We start from the raw sequence: 18,065 nt of genomic DNA, 5'->3' as shown, positions 1-18,065 counted from the left end.
CCCTCCTGCCGTGCACTTTTGCTATTTGCCCTACAAGTGGAACAAGCGTCGGGCTTACCCCATCGCCTGCAATCCAGGGAGGCAGCCGTTTACAGGAAAAGAGCTGGCGGGATGAAGCTAGTTACACAAAGATGGGGTCCTCGTGAGTCTGAAGACTGTACGCTCTAGCCCACCGTCTTGGCAATCTGGAGCCTGAAAACTTCCTTCGGCTCTGATGAAATTTACGGCCATCTTGCCCACTACGGCCATCTTGCCCACTAAGGCTTTTTAAGTCAGCAATGCACTCCCCCCTGCACCACCCTCCACGCTGCTCGAAGTGGTTCTGCTCAGTCCCGCACCAAGCATCTAAAACTCACGTCCTAAGCTTCGATGTCATGGTGACAGAGGGAATGACAGCCAGACCACCACAGGGTTCACAAGCTTCGCGCCACAGCTCCAGTGCAGAGGCGCCGTCCGTGGCTTTCCTGAACCAGCGGTATCCAGTGAGGACTTGACAGCCACCACTGGAAGAAACCTGATGGAATTTGCTGATGACCCAATCTGATTTTTTCACCAAAGTTCATTCCTAGTGCTACTTTTTATTACATCGTGAGGCATGGTTTATGTTCCAGGCTTTTGGAAACCAGGCACTGTTAACCCAGGCATTAACACTGTCGTTCATTCCCTGACTGACTGAAAGCCCCGAGACCACAGCTGAACCACCCCTCTCCCAGTTGTGATCTGTTTGCTTGCCTGCAACCCTCCTCCTCCAAGGTCACATTCTGTATTTCCGGTGGGAGGGTGTTCGCTGACTGGTCCTAGTGCCTCGGCTAGAGCCAAAGGAATGAAACGTCTGTTTTTATGTAAACACAGTTTGATGTCTGTGCACATAAATTACAACAATATGACTGACTTGTAAACAACTTGAAGACAGTGCTGTAATTTTCCAGTGGGCTTTGCAACACTTTAAAGCTATCACCAAGGGTAATTACCCTGTTCAAGGAGGAATGGGATCCGCAGAATGCTAGAAATAACCTCCCTCACCCACTTATAGATATCAAAGGGGGAAAGCACCTAGACCAACTTTATGGACTAGATGGAAACCATCCCTGCTTAGTGTCTCACTAAGAAACAAAGCCAGGAGTATTTTAAATAAAACACCAGTGGAGATTTTATGGTAGAAGGCTTTTGGCAAATAGGCTCAGTCATAGGCCCGATTTGTCACATCCGCTCTTTACTCATCCATAACCCATTCCAGCCTGGCTCCAGCACCCCTCAGCTCTGTCAGTGCTGCTCCTACTCCCCGTCCCCCCGCCCTTCCCGGTAGTCCAAGCCCTGGTCTGACCGGTGTCAAACCCACGCTAGTCCTCTGCAGTGCCCACTTGCTCTGGCTGTGATCGTCAGCTTGTAAGGAAGGAGGTCACTGGCTCGACCTTTAGGCGTTCCTGAGCCTCATGACATCAGACTACTTTCTTCCTCTATCCCATTCCCCACGCCCCGATTTTCCTGCAGGATCGAGTCTAGCTCGGCCTCCTGGCTTTCACATGTTTGTGAAGCTAACTCAGAGCCTTCCTCGCTAACTCACTGAAGTCACTGTGCTGCTCCAGACATGGCTGCAGCTGCTTGCACGGAAGGCAAATGTTTTGCTCATTTAATCCACGATTCCTTATTAACGGATGAAATGGAGCTTCCAGGAAGGAAAGCCCACCCACGTGTACGTCAGGCCATCATGCCTGGTGTCACTTATTAGCAGAGGTCACTAGATGCACACTGCATGCTGCTCACTATTGCTCCTTCAAGCTTCCCAAAAGACCGACAGAATCACACGCGTGTCCTCGGACCACTCAGAAAACCTTTCTCCCAGTGCTTCAGGTCTCCCCACCGTACGTACCAGAATGAGCTGGCATGAAACTGTTGGCTAACGGTCCAGTGGTTCTTGTGAAGGAGATGGGCGTATGAGGAGTCTGGTGATACCACCACTCGGTTAGGGGCTAAATCTTCATTATGTGAGATTAGGGGGTCAGGCTTTGGGTCTGCCTCCTTTGACGACTTGGGACAGGGCAGCCCCACCAAGTTTATAGTCAAGTTGAAAACAGAGGTCCTTTCTCACGTTTATGTATAAACAGGTACCAGTTTTGATTTTATTTCATTATATTAACATACATGACACATGAAAATGAGAACTGCACAACTGAACCATTCAACAGCTTGCCTTACACCAAAAGAACACTATTCATATGACACATTTATACAGTCCTTCCACCCAGCTTTACAGTGTCCCACACCACCTCCCAGCATCTCTCACCGAAAAGTCTAGGTCTGCTCTTTAACATCACCGTCCATATCGTAAGACTCAGGGGCTTCCCGGGCGATTGCATGTGGAGGAGGGCCAGCCACGGGGCAGCCAGGCCGCCCAGGCTGCCCCCTGCTTGGCAGGGGAGTCTTGATTCCAGGAATGGGTGACTTGACATTAGCAATCAAGAACGAAAGGCTGTCCTGTGTGACTGCGTCACAATTATAGGCAGGAAGGGGACCCCGCGGCTCCAGGAAGCCTCAGACGATGCGAGGCAGCTTTCTGCTGAGAGAACTGCTCTCGCGTCCACACCCAGGTGCCCAGCCCTCCTGGAAACACACCCTGGAGCTACTGCTTCCATGTGTCTGCCCGTCGGGACCAGGCTCTGGGAGCAGAGAGCTGCGGCACCAGGGGACACATCAGAAAGGGCTGTGTGAAGCCTGAGAACGTCGGATTACATCGAAAGTTGCAACACACGCGTCTATGGAAACGAACTCGGATGACTCCGCAGGGCTGTCCCTGGGTCTCCTTGACCCCCGGGGGCAGCGCGCTGTGCGTGCGCGACCGGGGAGCACATCCTCCGCCCGTCATTCCACGCCGGGCTCGGCAGTCACCACGGGAAACGCTAAGTCACCGTCTAGTCAAAGCACGCTCCATGTCTCAACATCGAAAAACCTGAGATATGAGTCAGCAACTAGCTACCCTTACAGTAAAGAACAGGGGCCACCCGCCCCCGCCCCGCCGACCCCCCCAGCAGCTGCTGACAAGGAGTAACACTTCCCAGGAGGCCCAGTCGGTGGCGGCGTTGACACAAGCCGAGCCAGAAAGTTGAAGACCAGACGCGCACTGGTTCGAATCACCCCGTAGCGCCCGCCGCCACGCGGGGTCCACCGGTGAGCGCTGCTGGGGCCGTGGCCCTGCGACTGCAGCGAGGCTGAAGGTGGCTCATGACAACACTTCAACTCTCAGCAGCTACAAAGCAGCATCACCTAAGGAGCCCAGCTCTTCCATCATTTGGAATATCCCTTGCTGAATGCCGTCTCTCAGCCCTGGTAAAGACTGAGGAATTCTAGAAAGGCGGGTCACCCTCCTTTCAGGCCGAGGGGGGGAAAGCAGAGAGAGAGAGAACATTAATTGTGCCCTGCTGCCTCTCCTTGGGAGCCGTCCGCAGCATCTTTACTCTCCTTGCTCTAGCTTCCTGTCAACTTTCTCCCTGGTAGTGGTTTTCGATAGTAGCATGTCCGCAAGGGGCGTCCTGGCCGGGACACAGAAATGGGAACCTGGACTCTGGCTGAGGTCTCGAAGGCGCCGCGGCTCTGCTGCACGCCCAGGAAATTCACATTTGGCTGGAAAACCAGTTCATCTCTATGTAAGGGACCAACCGTCCCATTTTAAACAAGTCTGATTTCTACAGAGGGAGGGAGGCCTATTTGGCCCCCCAGTTTCAACTGAAATCATTGTTTCCCAATTGCTGGCTATTCAGTTGAACCCTAAATGGCTTCCCTCGTGTCTCTTCATAAAGCTGAGAAGATGTTGGAAAAACACACCAAAAATCAGGTACTGGCTCCATCTGGGCCCAACTGGAACTGTGTGCATCCACACTTGGGATTGGTCTGAAAGGTGTGACTAGCTACCTACCTGTTCCCAATGCTTACCCAGCGAGCTCCCAGACCGGGGGAGTGGTGAAAGCCCCATCTTTACTGTCTGAGGTACTGGCTATGCTCGGAAGTCGATCCTGGCAAGTCCCCTAACGGTCTGTCCAGAGCACGACGCATGTGTCGCTCTCTGCGAGCTGGCGTTTGTGGACCAGCTTCTGATGCCACCATTTCTTTTGGCTTTACCGTTAGGTTTCTGTCTCTAACAGGGTCACAACTGACCCACAGGCTGGCTCAGTCTCAGCGCTAAGGTGCACTATGGAAGGGACCGGACGAGGATCGAGGCCTCTTTGTAGCATAGCACAAAACCGGCGGGGGTTCTGTCCTTGAACACCACAAGCACAAGACAAAGCAATCAGCACCTTGCGCATATATATATATATATATATATATATATGAACAAGAGGATATGCAATTCCTTGCATCAAACTACCCTTCATCAGTCTCGGGGGAAATCGGCCTCGATCTGCCCTTCCCAGGCTTCCAAGAGAGGTTAGCTGGTCCACCTCCCAGAGTGCAGACATTTAGCAACACCAACTGTGTGGATCCATCTTTTGCTTGGACATCAGAACTCCATTTTCCAAAAACTATGTCTGAATACACATATATCTATTTCAGATTTACAGGGAATCTTGTTTGTGACGAGACGCAAACGCGCAGTCTCTAGAAGCGCCAGGTGCCGTTCCGCTCAGGAAACCTCGATGATCTCCATGCTGCCTGAAAAGCTAGACTGACTGCCCCCTTTCCCCAGCTCTTCCCGGGACCTGCTCTCCGACATGATGCCCTCTCCAAATTCCATCTGGCAGCTTCGGCGTTTAAACTGCTTCTCAAAGGGGCTCTCTTCGTGCCAGCTCCGCCGGGAGTCGGCTCTGTCACTTGGCTTTTGCCGCCTGCGCACAGAGAAGACTTGGTCACTGCACGTGGGCAGCTGGCTGCAGCTGTAGGCCGAGTGGCAGGTCTTGCCTCCATAGATGGCCGAGGCGGAGTAGAAGTGAGAGGGCTCTGTGGCAAAATACCAGCTGCTGGTCAAGGCAGGCGTGGAGGGCTGGGGAGCCAAGATATCGGAGTGCCAGCCCTTGAGGCCCAGCCCAGCGGCCGACTTAGCGAGGTGTTGCTGGCTGGTGGAAAGGCCAAAGAGGAAGCTGGCGTGGGAGTTGTCCTCCACGCTCCCACTCCGGTGCAGCGGGGAGCAGGCGGCCCGTTGGGAGGCGCCGCCGCTGCTGGCTCTCACCGAGTGCAGGCGCTTGCTCTGGCTCTCTGAAGGCCTGGGTGCCTGGGGCTTCTTGAGGATGTTGGCGTCCTCCGTGTCTGGGCTGGTTTCTGGAGTCTGCTCCGAGACCTCCTGGACCGGGGAGAACTGGCAGAGTTTGTTGGTCCCATCCAAAGCACCGGAAGGCTTGTAGTACTCGAGAGCATCCTCCGAGGCGGCGAAGCCATGCAAGGATGCTGCCACGCTGGCGGAGTACGACACGGACTTGATATCCAGGGAGAAGGAACGCTTGAGCTTATTGCTGTCTTCCAGCTTGTCTGAGGACAGGTGGAGCCCGTTGAGCGCCTGGACCAGCGCGCTGTCCTCCAGCAGGGCGGGCTGCAGGCTGGGTAGACTGGCGGGATGCACAGGCCTCTGTCCCGCTGCCTCTGAGGTAGAAGAGGGGGCACAGGGTGGACTGAGGGACCGCTCGCTCTTCTGTCCACCCTCTGAGACGGCAGGGACAGGCTCATTGGGTTTCTCCAGGTGCAGCAGCTTGAGTTTGCTCTTTGGCCCTGAGGCTCCGGTCTGGTTCTTAATCTTCTTCTCATAGTCCAGGAGTTGGCCCAGAAAATTGAAGTTTGGAGAAATTGTAGGTCTCTTTTCTTTCACAAATCTATTGAAGAAGAGAAGAAGAAAAACAGCATTTGAATATTCAAGCCATACTTTAGCTGAGGATAGATGAGTTAGGGAGCGAGTAGAAAGACCTCCCACAGTCTGGTCTCCAGCGGCAGGGAGATGGCTTATTGCTGAGACTACGGGGGAGCTCTGCATCGGAGAGCTCTAGCCTGGGCTTCTGCGGCCGCCTCACTTTCAAAGACCAAAAGCTTCTACTGCACTTGAGAAGAGCAAGTCGGTCAGCAGGAGGCCAATTTCAACGTCCCAGCACTGTGCACCTTCCACGTCCCCCTAGGCACTTTCTCAAGAGAGCCCACGCCTTCAGTGATGGAGAACAAGGGAGCGGACCAGAGTTCTGGAGCCGCCATCTCAGAGTCCCTTCTCCTTGTGCCCAACCAGGACAGAAGAGCCCAGCTGCAGCCTGCTCTGTGTGCGAGTCATCACAAGGATGCTCCTCCGACAGCACTAGCTCGATTATCCACGCCACTTGCAGGCAGGTGGCTGTTACTCTCCCCACCACACAGGTCCGCACAGAGGGCCTGCCTTACGGCAAATTGCCCACAGTCACACAGGTACTACATGATGCGGCTGGGCTCACACCCCGACTGGACCCCTTTCCGTGACCGGCCAAGAAACAAAGTCTAACAACACACAGCTAGCATGAGGGCACAAAGGCTCAGAGAGGCAGACGGAGGACTGACTAACTCTTCAGTGGGCCCTGAACCTGACTGCACCATGGAAGATCTCTCTGGAAGGAAGCTGCATTGTAAATTTGCATTTGAATGGGGAAGCAAGCGGAAAAAGTAGGGGGGGGGGACACCTTATAAATCAAGCAAAGCCCAGCAAGTCAACAAAACCTGAAAAACAACTGGCTCAACTGTAACAAGTACATTTGAGAGAAAAGTCAAAGTGTCCTGACCGGTCCCACGTGTTTCTATTTTTGACCCGCGATCTGCTCATACGCACACTCAGCACCTCACCTATCCCTCAAGACAAGCAGGGGCTCAGGTCCTGCCTGGAAACAACGCCTGGCCCTTCAGGGGCCTTGCCTGCCTGCGTCTTGAGAAAAGGTGTGGGCAGCCAGTCCAGATCGTACACTGCCCCCAACCACAACCAACCCGGCCACCACACTGCCACGCAGCAGGACATGGAGCCACTGCCCAGCCCAGTTCCACAGCAGACTGCCACCTTTTTTCCTTGCAGAGTGGCTGGTGGGTTCAAACCAGCGACCTTCTGGTTGGTAGCCAGGCACTTAACCACTGTGCCATCAGGGCCACTCCATATACTAGCAAACTGAAAAACAAGTGCATTGCCATCAAGTCGATTCCAAGTCCTGGCTTTCCTGTAGGACAGGAGAGAACTGCCCCTGTGGGATTCTGAGACTGGTTTAGAGGAGGGGGAAGCCTTGTCTTTCCCCCACTACACACCGCCGGGAACGGCAACATCTGGCCCCGTCTAGAATGTGGGCGATTTTACTCAGTGAGTGGGGTGTGACACTTATTTGATGAGGCTTTTCCCTCCTGGTGAAGGCTTGAACAATAGAAATTACCTCATGAGCATTTACGTCAATTAAAGCAAATGAGAGCCCCGAGTCGAGAGAACGACTCAGGTCACAAAAGGGGCAGAGATCACTGCCTGGACTTGTCTGCCCCTTCCACTTAGCCCGGGCACGCCGAAGCCTGGCTGCAGAGGAGCGTGGCACACGTTAAGACGGAATTCGTGCTACCCCTGCCGGCACAGTGACTTCAACCCACGGTGACTCTACTTGGGGCTTCCAGGGTGGTGTACCTCTTAAAAACTTTTTTTATTATATTTTTTTAGTAATTTTATTGGGAGCGCCTACAGATCTCACATTCCCCAGTTCAATCACATCCAACAGGGTGGTACAGATTGTACATCTTTATGAGTGGACAGTCTCATCTTCCTCCCTGTGAACAGCTGGTGGGTTTGAACCACCGACCTGGTGGTTAGCAATCCAAAGCTGACCACACAGCATCCCTAGGGCTCCTGAAAAAATACCATGCATTCTTCTCTAATCTTGGGGACACCATTTACAAATCCACAGTAGCCTACAGAGTGAGGTTAAAATGATCTCAATCTGCTGCAACCCGGTTATCAGCCCACAAGCATCCCCACCTTCCAGGACAGATGAAAAGCCAGCCCCAGATACACAAGAGCCAAGCCCATCCTCACCTGTAAGCTTCATCTAAGGACATCCCCATCCTCTTCATGATGTAGGCGATGGCGATGGTGGCGGAGCGAGAGATCCCGGCCAAGCAGTGCACGAGCACACACCCGTTGGAGGCCTTTGCCTTCTCTGCAGGAGTCAAACCAAGAACAGGTGCTTCATGACAACTTTGTTCCACTCACTCAATGCCTTTCAGCGACACAGCTCAGGAGAGCTCATCTGCGTATGTCGGGAACATTCTCTCCCTGTCTATCTACGTACAGGAACGGCTGAGGGCCAGAAGGGTTCAATCTCACTTCACATGTCCTATGTGTGTGCGTTTTTTTTCTGCTTGGTAAAATTCCTTTTATATGAATTAGTAACAGCATGAGCTCCTATGGAAGAAGAGCATGAGGTGGTGACGTTATCATGTATCTATTTTCTATTATCTCCCCTAAAATGTGGTCATTGTAGTGACTTGAAGGACTCATGTTGCCTCCTAAAAAGATTCTGGAATTGTAGTTTTGGCTAAGATCAGAGCCAACTGCTCTCCAGAACACTGTGACGCACAATGGAAACAGCATCCTTATCTTAAAGAGGTAAATGTACGCTGCATGAACACACCTTCCTTCCTTGCAGGGCGGACGGGGGTGCTCACTGTTGAGCTTCTGTGTACCCGTGTGCAATTGTTTTAACCGGAATCCCTTGAGGAGTTCACCGATAGCTGTCATAGTTTAAGATGGAGACCCTGAGGTCAACTTGAGCCTTCCTTAAAGATGCAAACAGAGAGCGCTCGTTTTGAATGACCAAGTACCGACAATGCTTTCCCGAGCAGTGCTCCCCACCCTTCCTAATCCTGCGACCCTTTAATGCCATTCCTCGTGTGTGGGGACCCCCAACCATCACATGATTTTCATTGCTACTTCATCACTGTAAGTTTGCTACTGCTATAAATCGGGCGAGCCCTGTGAAAGGGCCGTTGGACCCCCGACGGGGTCGCAACCCACAGGTTGAGAACGGCTACTCTAGAAAATCCCCCCCCCCCAGATGACAAATACTACGGGGCTTAGTTCCCTAATTCGACTTTTTTTCCCCCTAATTTGACTTTTTGTAAAAGAACTAACTCTTATTTTCAAAGGGTAACAGAAACCAATTCAAAGTACTGAATTAGGTATGGATTGGAGTGCCCACACTTCCGCCACAGGGAAAAAGTAAGGAGCCACGTCCTGTGATGTTTTCCAATCCAGTGACACTCCTCTTCTGTTCAGCCCCTCTACCAAAGCCATTTCTAATGCCCCGTCAGTTACTGCCTGCGACCCCCAAATGTCAGAACCTCAACTGGACCTGGAGTCAGGGATGCTCCAGAACACAACAGCCCGGTAAGTGGACTATCACGTATCAGGGGTGGTGGTGGTGGGGTGGTGGGGTGGTGGTGGTGGTGGTGTTTCTAACGGCAGGACAGTTCCACTATCTTTGAATGCCATTTGCCATGAGCTTTTTAACGTCCCCTGCTACGGTACGGATCAGACCCTGTGTGTGGCCCAATGTGCATGGGAATTCTGCCCTTGTTCAATTCAACTATAAGACTGCTTGACACAGGTGGCGCCTGGACTGAGGTTTAGAAACCGTGTGGCATAATGAGTTTGAACGTGATGTTCCGGTGGAAAACCTAGGTCAGCACACCAACTGACTGCCTTCACGTCCATCCGGACTCCGCGTCCCTGGAGGACAGACAGAGCGCCCCTGTGGGTGTCTGAGGTTGGATGTAACTCTTGACGGAAGCAGAAAAATGCCATCTTTCTTCCAGAAAACAGTAGCAAAGCAAAAACAGTTTCAGGAATCCATCAGCGTTTCTCAGTCTTTCATGAGGTTTGAAAAGGTAAGGTGGAAAATCCAATTTCAAAGTTTAACTGATTTTCAGTTTGCACCTCATCACGGATCCTATCCGAACTTTACCATATTCCATGTTGGTTTCACACACACACTGCGCAGCGCTAAGGAGGCTAGGATGCTATCAGGTTCCCGAGGGACTGCACAGTACACACCTTTGACAACTAAAGAAGAGAAGCAACATAAGGTTTGGTTGGTCCTATTTTTCCCCCTTCCAGATTTTTAGAATCTCTGCAATTGTCTCTTTTTCTCTAAAGATAAAAAGGGAGGCACCTACTTGGACAAGAGGATAGGGCCCAAAGGATCTGTAATATTACTTGAGCTACTCACCAATAAAATCTACTGATCTGTCCAGCCAGGGCAGGATCTTCTCACAAAAGCTGTCATTCACAGGCACTCGCAGGAAGTGAGACTCGGGGATGAAGTCGGGCTTTGGACAGGTATTGCTGGCGTTGAGCACGTAGCTGATCCCATTCTGTTGCATCAGCTCCTACGGAGGGGAAAGCATTAAATTGACCAATAATATATGAACATGATCATTTGGAAAGAATAAAGCTTCATATGATGATAAAAATGACCAAATACCTTGAAATAACCAGAGTTCATTCATTTAGTGAAATATGAAAACCCAGCAACAAAACCATTAAGAGGCTTAAGTTTAATGCATGTGACTTTTTCTGTTTAATAATTTTATTGGGGATTCGTACAAGTCTTATCACAATCCTTACATCCACCCACGGTGTCAAGCACATTTGTACATATGTTGCCATCATCATTCTCAAAACATTTACTTTCTTCTTGAGCTCTTGATATCAGCTCCTTATTTTTCCCCTCCCTCCCCACTCCCCCACCATGAACCCTTGATAATTTATAAATTATTATTTTGTCATATCTTACACGATCTGACGTCTCCCTTCGCCCACTTCTCCTCTGTCCATCCCCTAGGGAGGAGGTTTTATGTAGATCCTTGTAACCTGTTCCCCATTTCTCCCTCACCTTCCCTCCACCCTCCTGATATCGTTACTCTCACCACTGGTCCTGACGGGTTCATTTGTCCTGGATTCCCTGTGTTCCCAGTTCCTATCTGTGCCAGAGTACACCCTCCGGTCCAGCTGGATTTATAAGGTAGAATTGGGATCATGATAGTGGGGGGTGGGGGGCGGGGGGAAGAGGAAGCATTCAAGAACTAGAGCATGTGACTTTTAAAGGTAAACAGGCTATTTACAATGATATTCTTGAAGATCACACAGCATTTCTAGTACTCCATTATTTTCATTATTAGAGATATGGAACAAACGATATGAAATACATCATGGCATTTTAGTGACTTTAGAATATACATAAGCACACACAAAACCTCTTTTCACACCGAACATGATGGTGGAACTCTAAGATGCAGTTCTAGGCACTGTTTTCTCTCTAAATACTCCCTGTAGACAGAATCTATGTCCTTTGCTTTCATAGTAATAGCAACTCATATACAAGGGGGCTTTAAAAAGCTCTGGAAATTTTATATTACCTTTTAATTCCATTTTTCTATGGACTTTTTGACCGCCCCCCGTGTATACCCATAACCCTGTTTTTCTCCTAAATTTCCAACCTATGATGTGCAGTACCTCCTGGACATGCTCGTGGGATGTCCACCAGGCCTTCAAACTCAAGCCATCAGAAACCAAATCCTCTCCTCCCTTCCCTTCTTGTCCCCAAACTTCCATTTCCTCTCTTTTAATCTCAAAATTGGCTCCCGGTGACAACACTCCTCTGGTCACTCAAGCTAAAAAACAGGATAATCAACTCCGCTCTCCCTCATGACCCCTCCAGGTGGCTGCCAAATCCTTTCTGTTCCACCTCGATGAGTAGCCCCTTCTCACTCGCCCATTGGTGGCCTTTCCCTTTCAAAGTCATACTCCAAGCAACTCCTGATCTTTCTATCAGTAAAACATGGGCTAAGTGCTTCAACCGTATGCATCTGTAAAGCTCGTATTATGGAGTTAGCTGCTCCGCGTCCACACAGAGAACCACCAATCCTGCACCCTCCCATAATGCCCAACTCTGGTGCGCCGGTGCCAGCACCATTCCTGTGCCGACCATATCCCTGCTTTCTCCTCCCCATGGCTCCCGTAGCACGTTCTCGACTGCACGGGGACCCGATGAGCTGGTGGAAATGAACATTCCTGTGTTAGTCCGGGCACTTTAGAGAAACAAATCCACAGCAACTCATGTAGAAGAGAGAGTTCTATATAAAGGCTAAGTGCACATCAAGAAAACATCCCAACCCAGCGCTGCCCAAGCCCACAAGTCCAACATTAGCCCATTAACCCATATGTCCGACACCAATCCACGAAGTCCTCCATTTCATAAAACAGAGGCAATGATGCCGACTGCAGGAGGAAAGCCGAGTCAGTGAATGTGTAAGCATCTCAGCGCTGGCAGGGGTCTCCACACAGCTGCTCTGGCAACCAGGGCTGCACCGGGGTAGGTCCATGTGGCTTCTCCTTGGGGATGTCTTGCAGGAAGTGAGCCTTGCAAGCTGAAGCAGGAACTGCTAAGGCAGCTGCACCCTGGTCCGACCATCAGAGAGCAAGAGACCTGAGAACTAGAAAGGCGAGGCTCACGGAGCCATTTATCTCTCCGCCCTTCAATTAACCCCACATGTGTTTATTGGCCAGGTTGGCACAATAAACTAACTAAATCAATTCCCCTTTCCATCCTTCCAAAGTACTCTGCCCAAGCCATGAGGACAGCACCTCCCAGTGTCTTTTAATTCACGGACACTTCTTGGCTTCTCTCCCGGGTAGTGAAGTCATGACTATGACCTTGGATCAGGTCAGGTTTACTTTTCCACCTTCAGCACCAGGTACAAGGTTGCATTTTAGACTTGTCTGTTCAGCTGACCCCCATCTACTACGTACCGGCAGGCATGCCTGCACACCCTGTTTCACTCAGTCAGCAGCTCCCTCGGTTCTTCACTGATGCCTTCCAAATGCTCCTGGCCCAGTAAATACTCTTTCTTTATCCTAAAGGATGGACGGGTCCGTAACCCCCTCTCCCAACTCTGAGAGGACTTTGACATGAGTCCAGAAATGGCTTTGGGGCTTCCTAGCCTGCCCAGCACGCATCAGCTGTGCCAGAGCCCGAGACTGCTGACACTCTCACAGGCATCTGCTTAGTTAATAATCAGGCTATGGAAATTTCAATGGTGTTTACCACAACCTTTAAACTTTGGTACACAAAGCAAAGGTCACATCTGTTTTCCTATGGGTGAACCACAGCTACACTGAGTGTCAGCTGACCCACCACAGGGTAAAGACAGTCAGTATTTCACACAGAAGAACAGAAAGACACACTGCAGTTAAGGCAGTTTTTTGGGTTTTTAAAAACATTTTTTTAAAAAACATTTTATTAGGGACTCATACAACTCTTATCACAATCCATACACACATCAATTCTGTAAAGCACATCTGTACACTCTTTGCCCTCATCATTTTCAAAGCATTTGCTGTCCACTTAAGCCCTTTGCATCAAGTCCTCTTTTTTCCTCTCCCTCCTGCTTCCCCCTCCCTCATAAGCCCTTGATAATTTATAGATTATTATTTTGTCTTATCTTGCCCTGTCTGGTGTCTCCCTTCACCCGCTTTTCTGTTGTCCGTCCCCCAGGGAGGAGGTCACATGTAGATCCTTGTAATCGGTTCCCTCTTTCCAACCCACTCACCCTCTACTCTCCCAGTATCGCCCCTCACAGCCCTGGTCCTGAAGGCATCATCCGCCCTGGATTCCCTGTGTCTCCAGCTCCTATCTGTACCACTGTACATCCTCTAAGGCAGTTTTTCCTAGCCTGTCTCAGGAATAGCGCTGGAGGACAGGAGACATTTCCTGGTTCCCTTTCGCACACCACTTCTCCCTGTTCCTAAGCTATACTGCAAAGATTCATTAAGGTAAAAGTAAAGAAAGGTATTAATTCCCTCTGCATCCAATGCAGAAATGAAAGTGATGTGGGGGATGCTGGGGGAAAGGAGAACCGCTAACAGTGTGATTTACTAGACTGAACCCAGTGCCAGCAAGTGAATTCTGACTCACATAGCCCTATGTTGGGTTTCCCAGGCTTAAGGATTTACGGAAGCAGACAGCCTTATCTTTCTTTCTCCTGCATGGTAGCTGGTGGGTTTGAACTGCTGGCCTTGCAGCTAGTGGTCCAATGTTTATCCGACAGTGCCACCAGCGCTCCTTGCTATCTACTACAGACAATCAAATGACAGCAGGCAATTCCCACTGAGGGCAAAATACATCCTATGTCCAAATGGTGACCATCAAACCTGATTTCCCAATAGAAAGAATGAAACAATGTATACTTCTGACAAGAAGCTGGATCACCCATGTTTTATAGAAATGGAACACTTAGTGAGCCAAGCTGACTTAATCCGAACTATTTGTTAGGCAGCTGTAGTAAAGGACTTTTAATAATATGGTGATATTATGAAACACTGGTATCTAGAAAGTAATGACTACTATGTGCCAGGAGAAGGAAGCCTGGTAGCGCAATGGCTAAGCGCTCACTATTAACTAAGAAGCAGATGATTTAACCCACCAGTCGCTCCGCAGGAGAAGGAGGTGGGAGGCAGTCTGCTTCTCGGAAGGTATTTTACAGTTCTGGATACCCTACAGGGTTGCTACGAGTCAGCATCAACTCCACTGCGAGGGGCCTGGGGAAGTGCCAAGAACTGTACTAAGTGTTTTAGAAGGTCTCATCCAATCCTCAAAATTCCAAATTCCCTTTCACCTGGGTACTACTGTTACCCCAGGGGCCCCTGGTGGTGAGCTTTCTCCTCCTGTGAAGATTTATAGTTCTCCTCTATCCGACAGGGTCGCTGTGAGTCGAAAACCACTGCATGGCAGTGAGTTTGGTTAGTTTATCATTACCCTCGTTTTACAAACAAAGTCAGGCGGTGAGGTTAATGCTGTCACTCAGATGTGAAGTGGCATGTCCAAGTATATCTATCTTCACAATCTACCCTGTCAATCACCAGATTGTAATAATTTTTAAAATCCAGATGGAACAATGCAGTAACTCGTCTCTATGCACCACCCCTGCTCTCATTAGGCATCACCCACAGTTTCAAAGGACGGGTCTGTTCCGATTTGGCTTCATTCTCTAATGAACTGGTTGGAAATTATGGCTTTTCTGTTCCTCTTCTCCCTTGACTGCAGTCATGGGCATCAGATTGCCAGTCTTCCTGCCACTCCCACATCTAACCCGCCATGGCGGCTCCTTCCCCAGGCTGCCATGGCCATCCACCATCCCCACACAGGGATGAGAAACACAACCCCCCACTATCATGATCCCAATTCTACCTTACATATCCGGCTGGACCAGAGGATGTACACTGGCACAGACAGGAACTGGAAACATAGGGGAATCCAGGACACATGAGCCCCTCAGGATCAGCGGTGAGAGTGGTGATATTAGGAGGGTGGAGGGAGGGTGAGGGAGAAAGGGGGAACAGATGACAAGGTCTACCTGTAACCTCCTCCCTGGAGGACGGACAAGGGAGACCTAGGTGAGGGAGATGTTGGATGGTGTAAGATATGATAAAATAATAATTATTTATAAATTATCAAGAGTTTAGGGGCAAGGGGGAGCAGGGAGGGAGGGGAAAAATGAGGAGCTGATACCAAGGGCTCAAGTAGAAAGGAGTGTTTTAAGAATGATGATGGCAACATACGTACGAATGTGCTGGGCACAAATGATGTATGCACAGATTGTGAAAAGAGTTGTATGAGCCCCTAATAAAATGATTTAAAAAAGAAAAGAAAAAAAAAGCCAAGCTTAAGCTTCCTCACTAAAAAAAAGGGCCTTAAAAGATTCATGAAAATTACTTTAGGTAACCGGTAAACTCTACGAATCACACGTTACTGTGTTGGATTGAATGGCATTATTCATTTTTTCTGTACAACAGATATTTTAAATACAAAACGAAATGAGAGAACATGGAATACCTTTAATAGTAAATGTGACTTATAAAAATCTTACTTAAAAAATTGATAATTTATTAAATTTCCAGCTGTTACCTGAACAATTCTCTGTTGAGTACGATGTGACTTGATAAATAAAACCTGGCCAGAGTTAAACATGGAAAAGTCCCTGATGTTACCAGAGACGTCAGTGTCATTTGGCCCCGAAATTAAAGACCACACTTAAGTGGGCCGGTAGTCACTGGGCTCACAGAAAAAGGCAGTGCCAGGTGCCCGTCTCAGAAACAATACAATGCACACTTAAAGCATGCTGTTTTAATCTAGATGTGTGTACATATTCGTTTGCTAACTTTGGCCGCAGTACCATGGCTTTGATCAGTTAGCTAATTAGAAGCTTTAAACACATCCCCCACACTCAGTGCATCATCAAGCTCCGTGGTTCCCATTTCTTTTAAGGGGAGTAAGAACTTGGAAAGCACCTATCAGTGCAACATCTTTCTATGTCATCGCCCCCCACGCCCCACCCCCACATACTTCTACCATTGTCTCACCCCCACCCAATCTGCCAGGTGGAAAAATCTACAGCGATTTGCCTTCCCTGAATCTTTCAAAATATTTCACTTCAAGTCACAGAAAAAGAATTCTCTTCCCTCACTCCTGTTTCATCAGCATATGTAATATTTAATTAGTGTACATAATTTTCATGAAAAGCACACTGGTCTAAACAGGTTTTAGAGCAAACAAACACACACAACTGATGCTTGGTGAGCAGACAATCCAAATGGCCAAGGCAGTAGTAGTGCTAAGCAAGTGGCCTGGAGCTAGGGAGGGGCAGGTGCTCACTGGCTGGGGCAACAGGGAAACCCTTCTATTTATTTTATTAAGGTGGTTTCTACTGAACCTTCATCTAATTTTGCTCTTAACTCCTTCTCTTGATTTGTTTTTCTTGATGGTTTTGGAAACATACATATATTTGGCCTAGAGGGTATCTTAGGCCGATGTTTGTTGACAGTCAAACTGGGATAGAATCACCATTGTGTAGAATGGGCCTGGCTGGTTTATAAAATAATGATTGTTCTTATTCACAAATGGATGTCAACCACAAAGAGACATTTATGTAGTTCACTCAGGTTTGTCTTGGCATGTCGTATAATCATACACAGTGGAATATTTGCTCTGACCCATAATTCAACATCATAATCTTTAGACTTCTAGAGAGCGGTCATCTTAGGCTATTTAATATTTACCTCAACTTTGTGCTAAGTCTGCTAATAAAATGCTTTCTACTGAGGAACTCAGCTTTCTTCTTTGGCCTTCGAGTACCTTCCTCTTGTCTCTGCCTACCATCCCCATGTCTGTCCTCCCAAATTCACAATCTTAGTTCTATGTCCATCATTGCCATCACCCCTTATCTGACTCATAATCTCCTGCCCCCTACCACTTCTCTACACACCCTTGGAAAGATGACACCCCGTGAAATGCCCACATTTGTACCCATGCTGCTGAGTGGGCCAGAGAAACCCTAGGGGGTGCTGCCCAATCTCACGGGCACTTCCTGCTTCTCAGCAACACTTCATTTCCCTGGCCAACTCCCTCTCCCTCCTTCTCCTAGGGGCACTTCACCCATCCCCTCCCTCTTGGCCGATGATCCACAGCGAGCCTGTGTCCTAGAAGTGGAACCGATCAGAAGCACCTTTTGCAAGACTTCCATCACCACATTTGCCCTCCTCCCATCACTTGTCCCTATACGTATGAGGGACTTCTACCAATTGGTGGAAACGCTCCATTATCTTTCCATTTCATTTGTCCATCAACTTTGAAACCCCTCTTGTGCTTACCTCCTGGTGCTAGGAATGAACTGCCCATGTCCCCAAAGCCTTCCTTTTACCTGCTCAGTAAATCCCAGTCCATCTGAGTCCCCCGGCGCCATCGATCCTCACAACGCGCCAGTCAAATTCCCACTCTTCTGGATCCTCTTTCTCATCAGCCATCAAATAAACCATTCATTCTCCCATCTTCAAAGCACCTTGTCTTGTCCCCACTTTTCCTTACAACTGGGCCCCATTTCTTTTTTAACATTTTATTAGGGGCTCATACAACTCTTATCACAATCTATACATACATCAATTGTGTAGAGCACATCTGTACATTCATTGCCCTCATCATTTTATTTTTTTTTCTTCTTTTAAAAAAATCATTTTATTGAGGGCTCATACAGCTCTTATCACAATCCATACATCCATC

The 18,065-nt window shown here is 49.1% G+C and overlaps 1 protein-coding gene across 1 annotated transcript in view; it reads right to left on the bottom strand.

Annotated features, from left to right (window-relative positions):
* Positions 1-2,110: 2,110 nt before the first annotated feature.
* DUSP16 (dual specificity phosphatase 16) overlaps positions 2,111-18,065 on the bottom strand; it is a 93,914-nt gene continuing 77,959 nt past the window's right edge. The window contains exons 5-7 of the mRNA XM_075552047.1: positions 10,182-10,341; positions 7,988-8,111; positions 2,111-5,792 (exon numbers count right to left, since the gene is read on the bottom strand). Coding sequence (XP_075408162.1) covers positions 4,616-5,792; positions 7,988-8,111; positions 10,182-10,341 — 1,461 coding nt within the window. The 3' untranslated portion in view covers positions 2,111-4,615. The remainder of the gene's footprint in view (positions 5,793-7,987; positions 8,112-10,181; positions 10,342-18,065) is intronic.

Source organism: Tenrec ecaudatus, chromosome 6 (genome assembly GCF_050624435.1).
Source record: "Tenrec ecaudatus isolate mTenEca1 chromosome 6, mTenEca1.hap1, whole genome shotgun sequence".
In the NCBI taxonomy this organism is placed as follows: Eukaryota; Metazoa; Chordata; class Mammalia; order Afrosoricida; family Tenrecidae; genus Tenrec; species Tenrec ecaudatus.
This window is presented reverse-complemented; position numbering and strand designations above follow the sequence as displayed.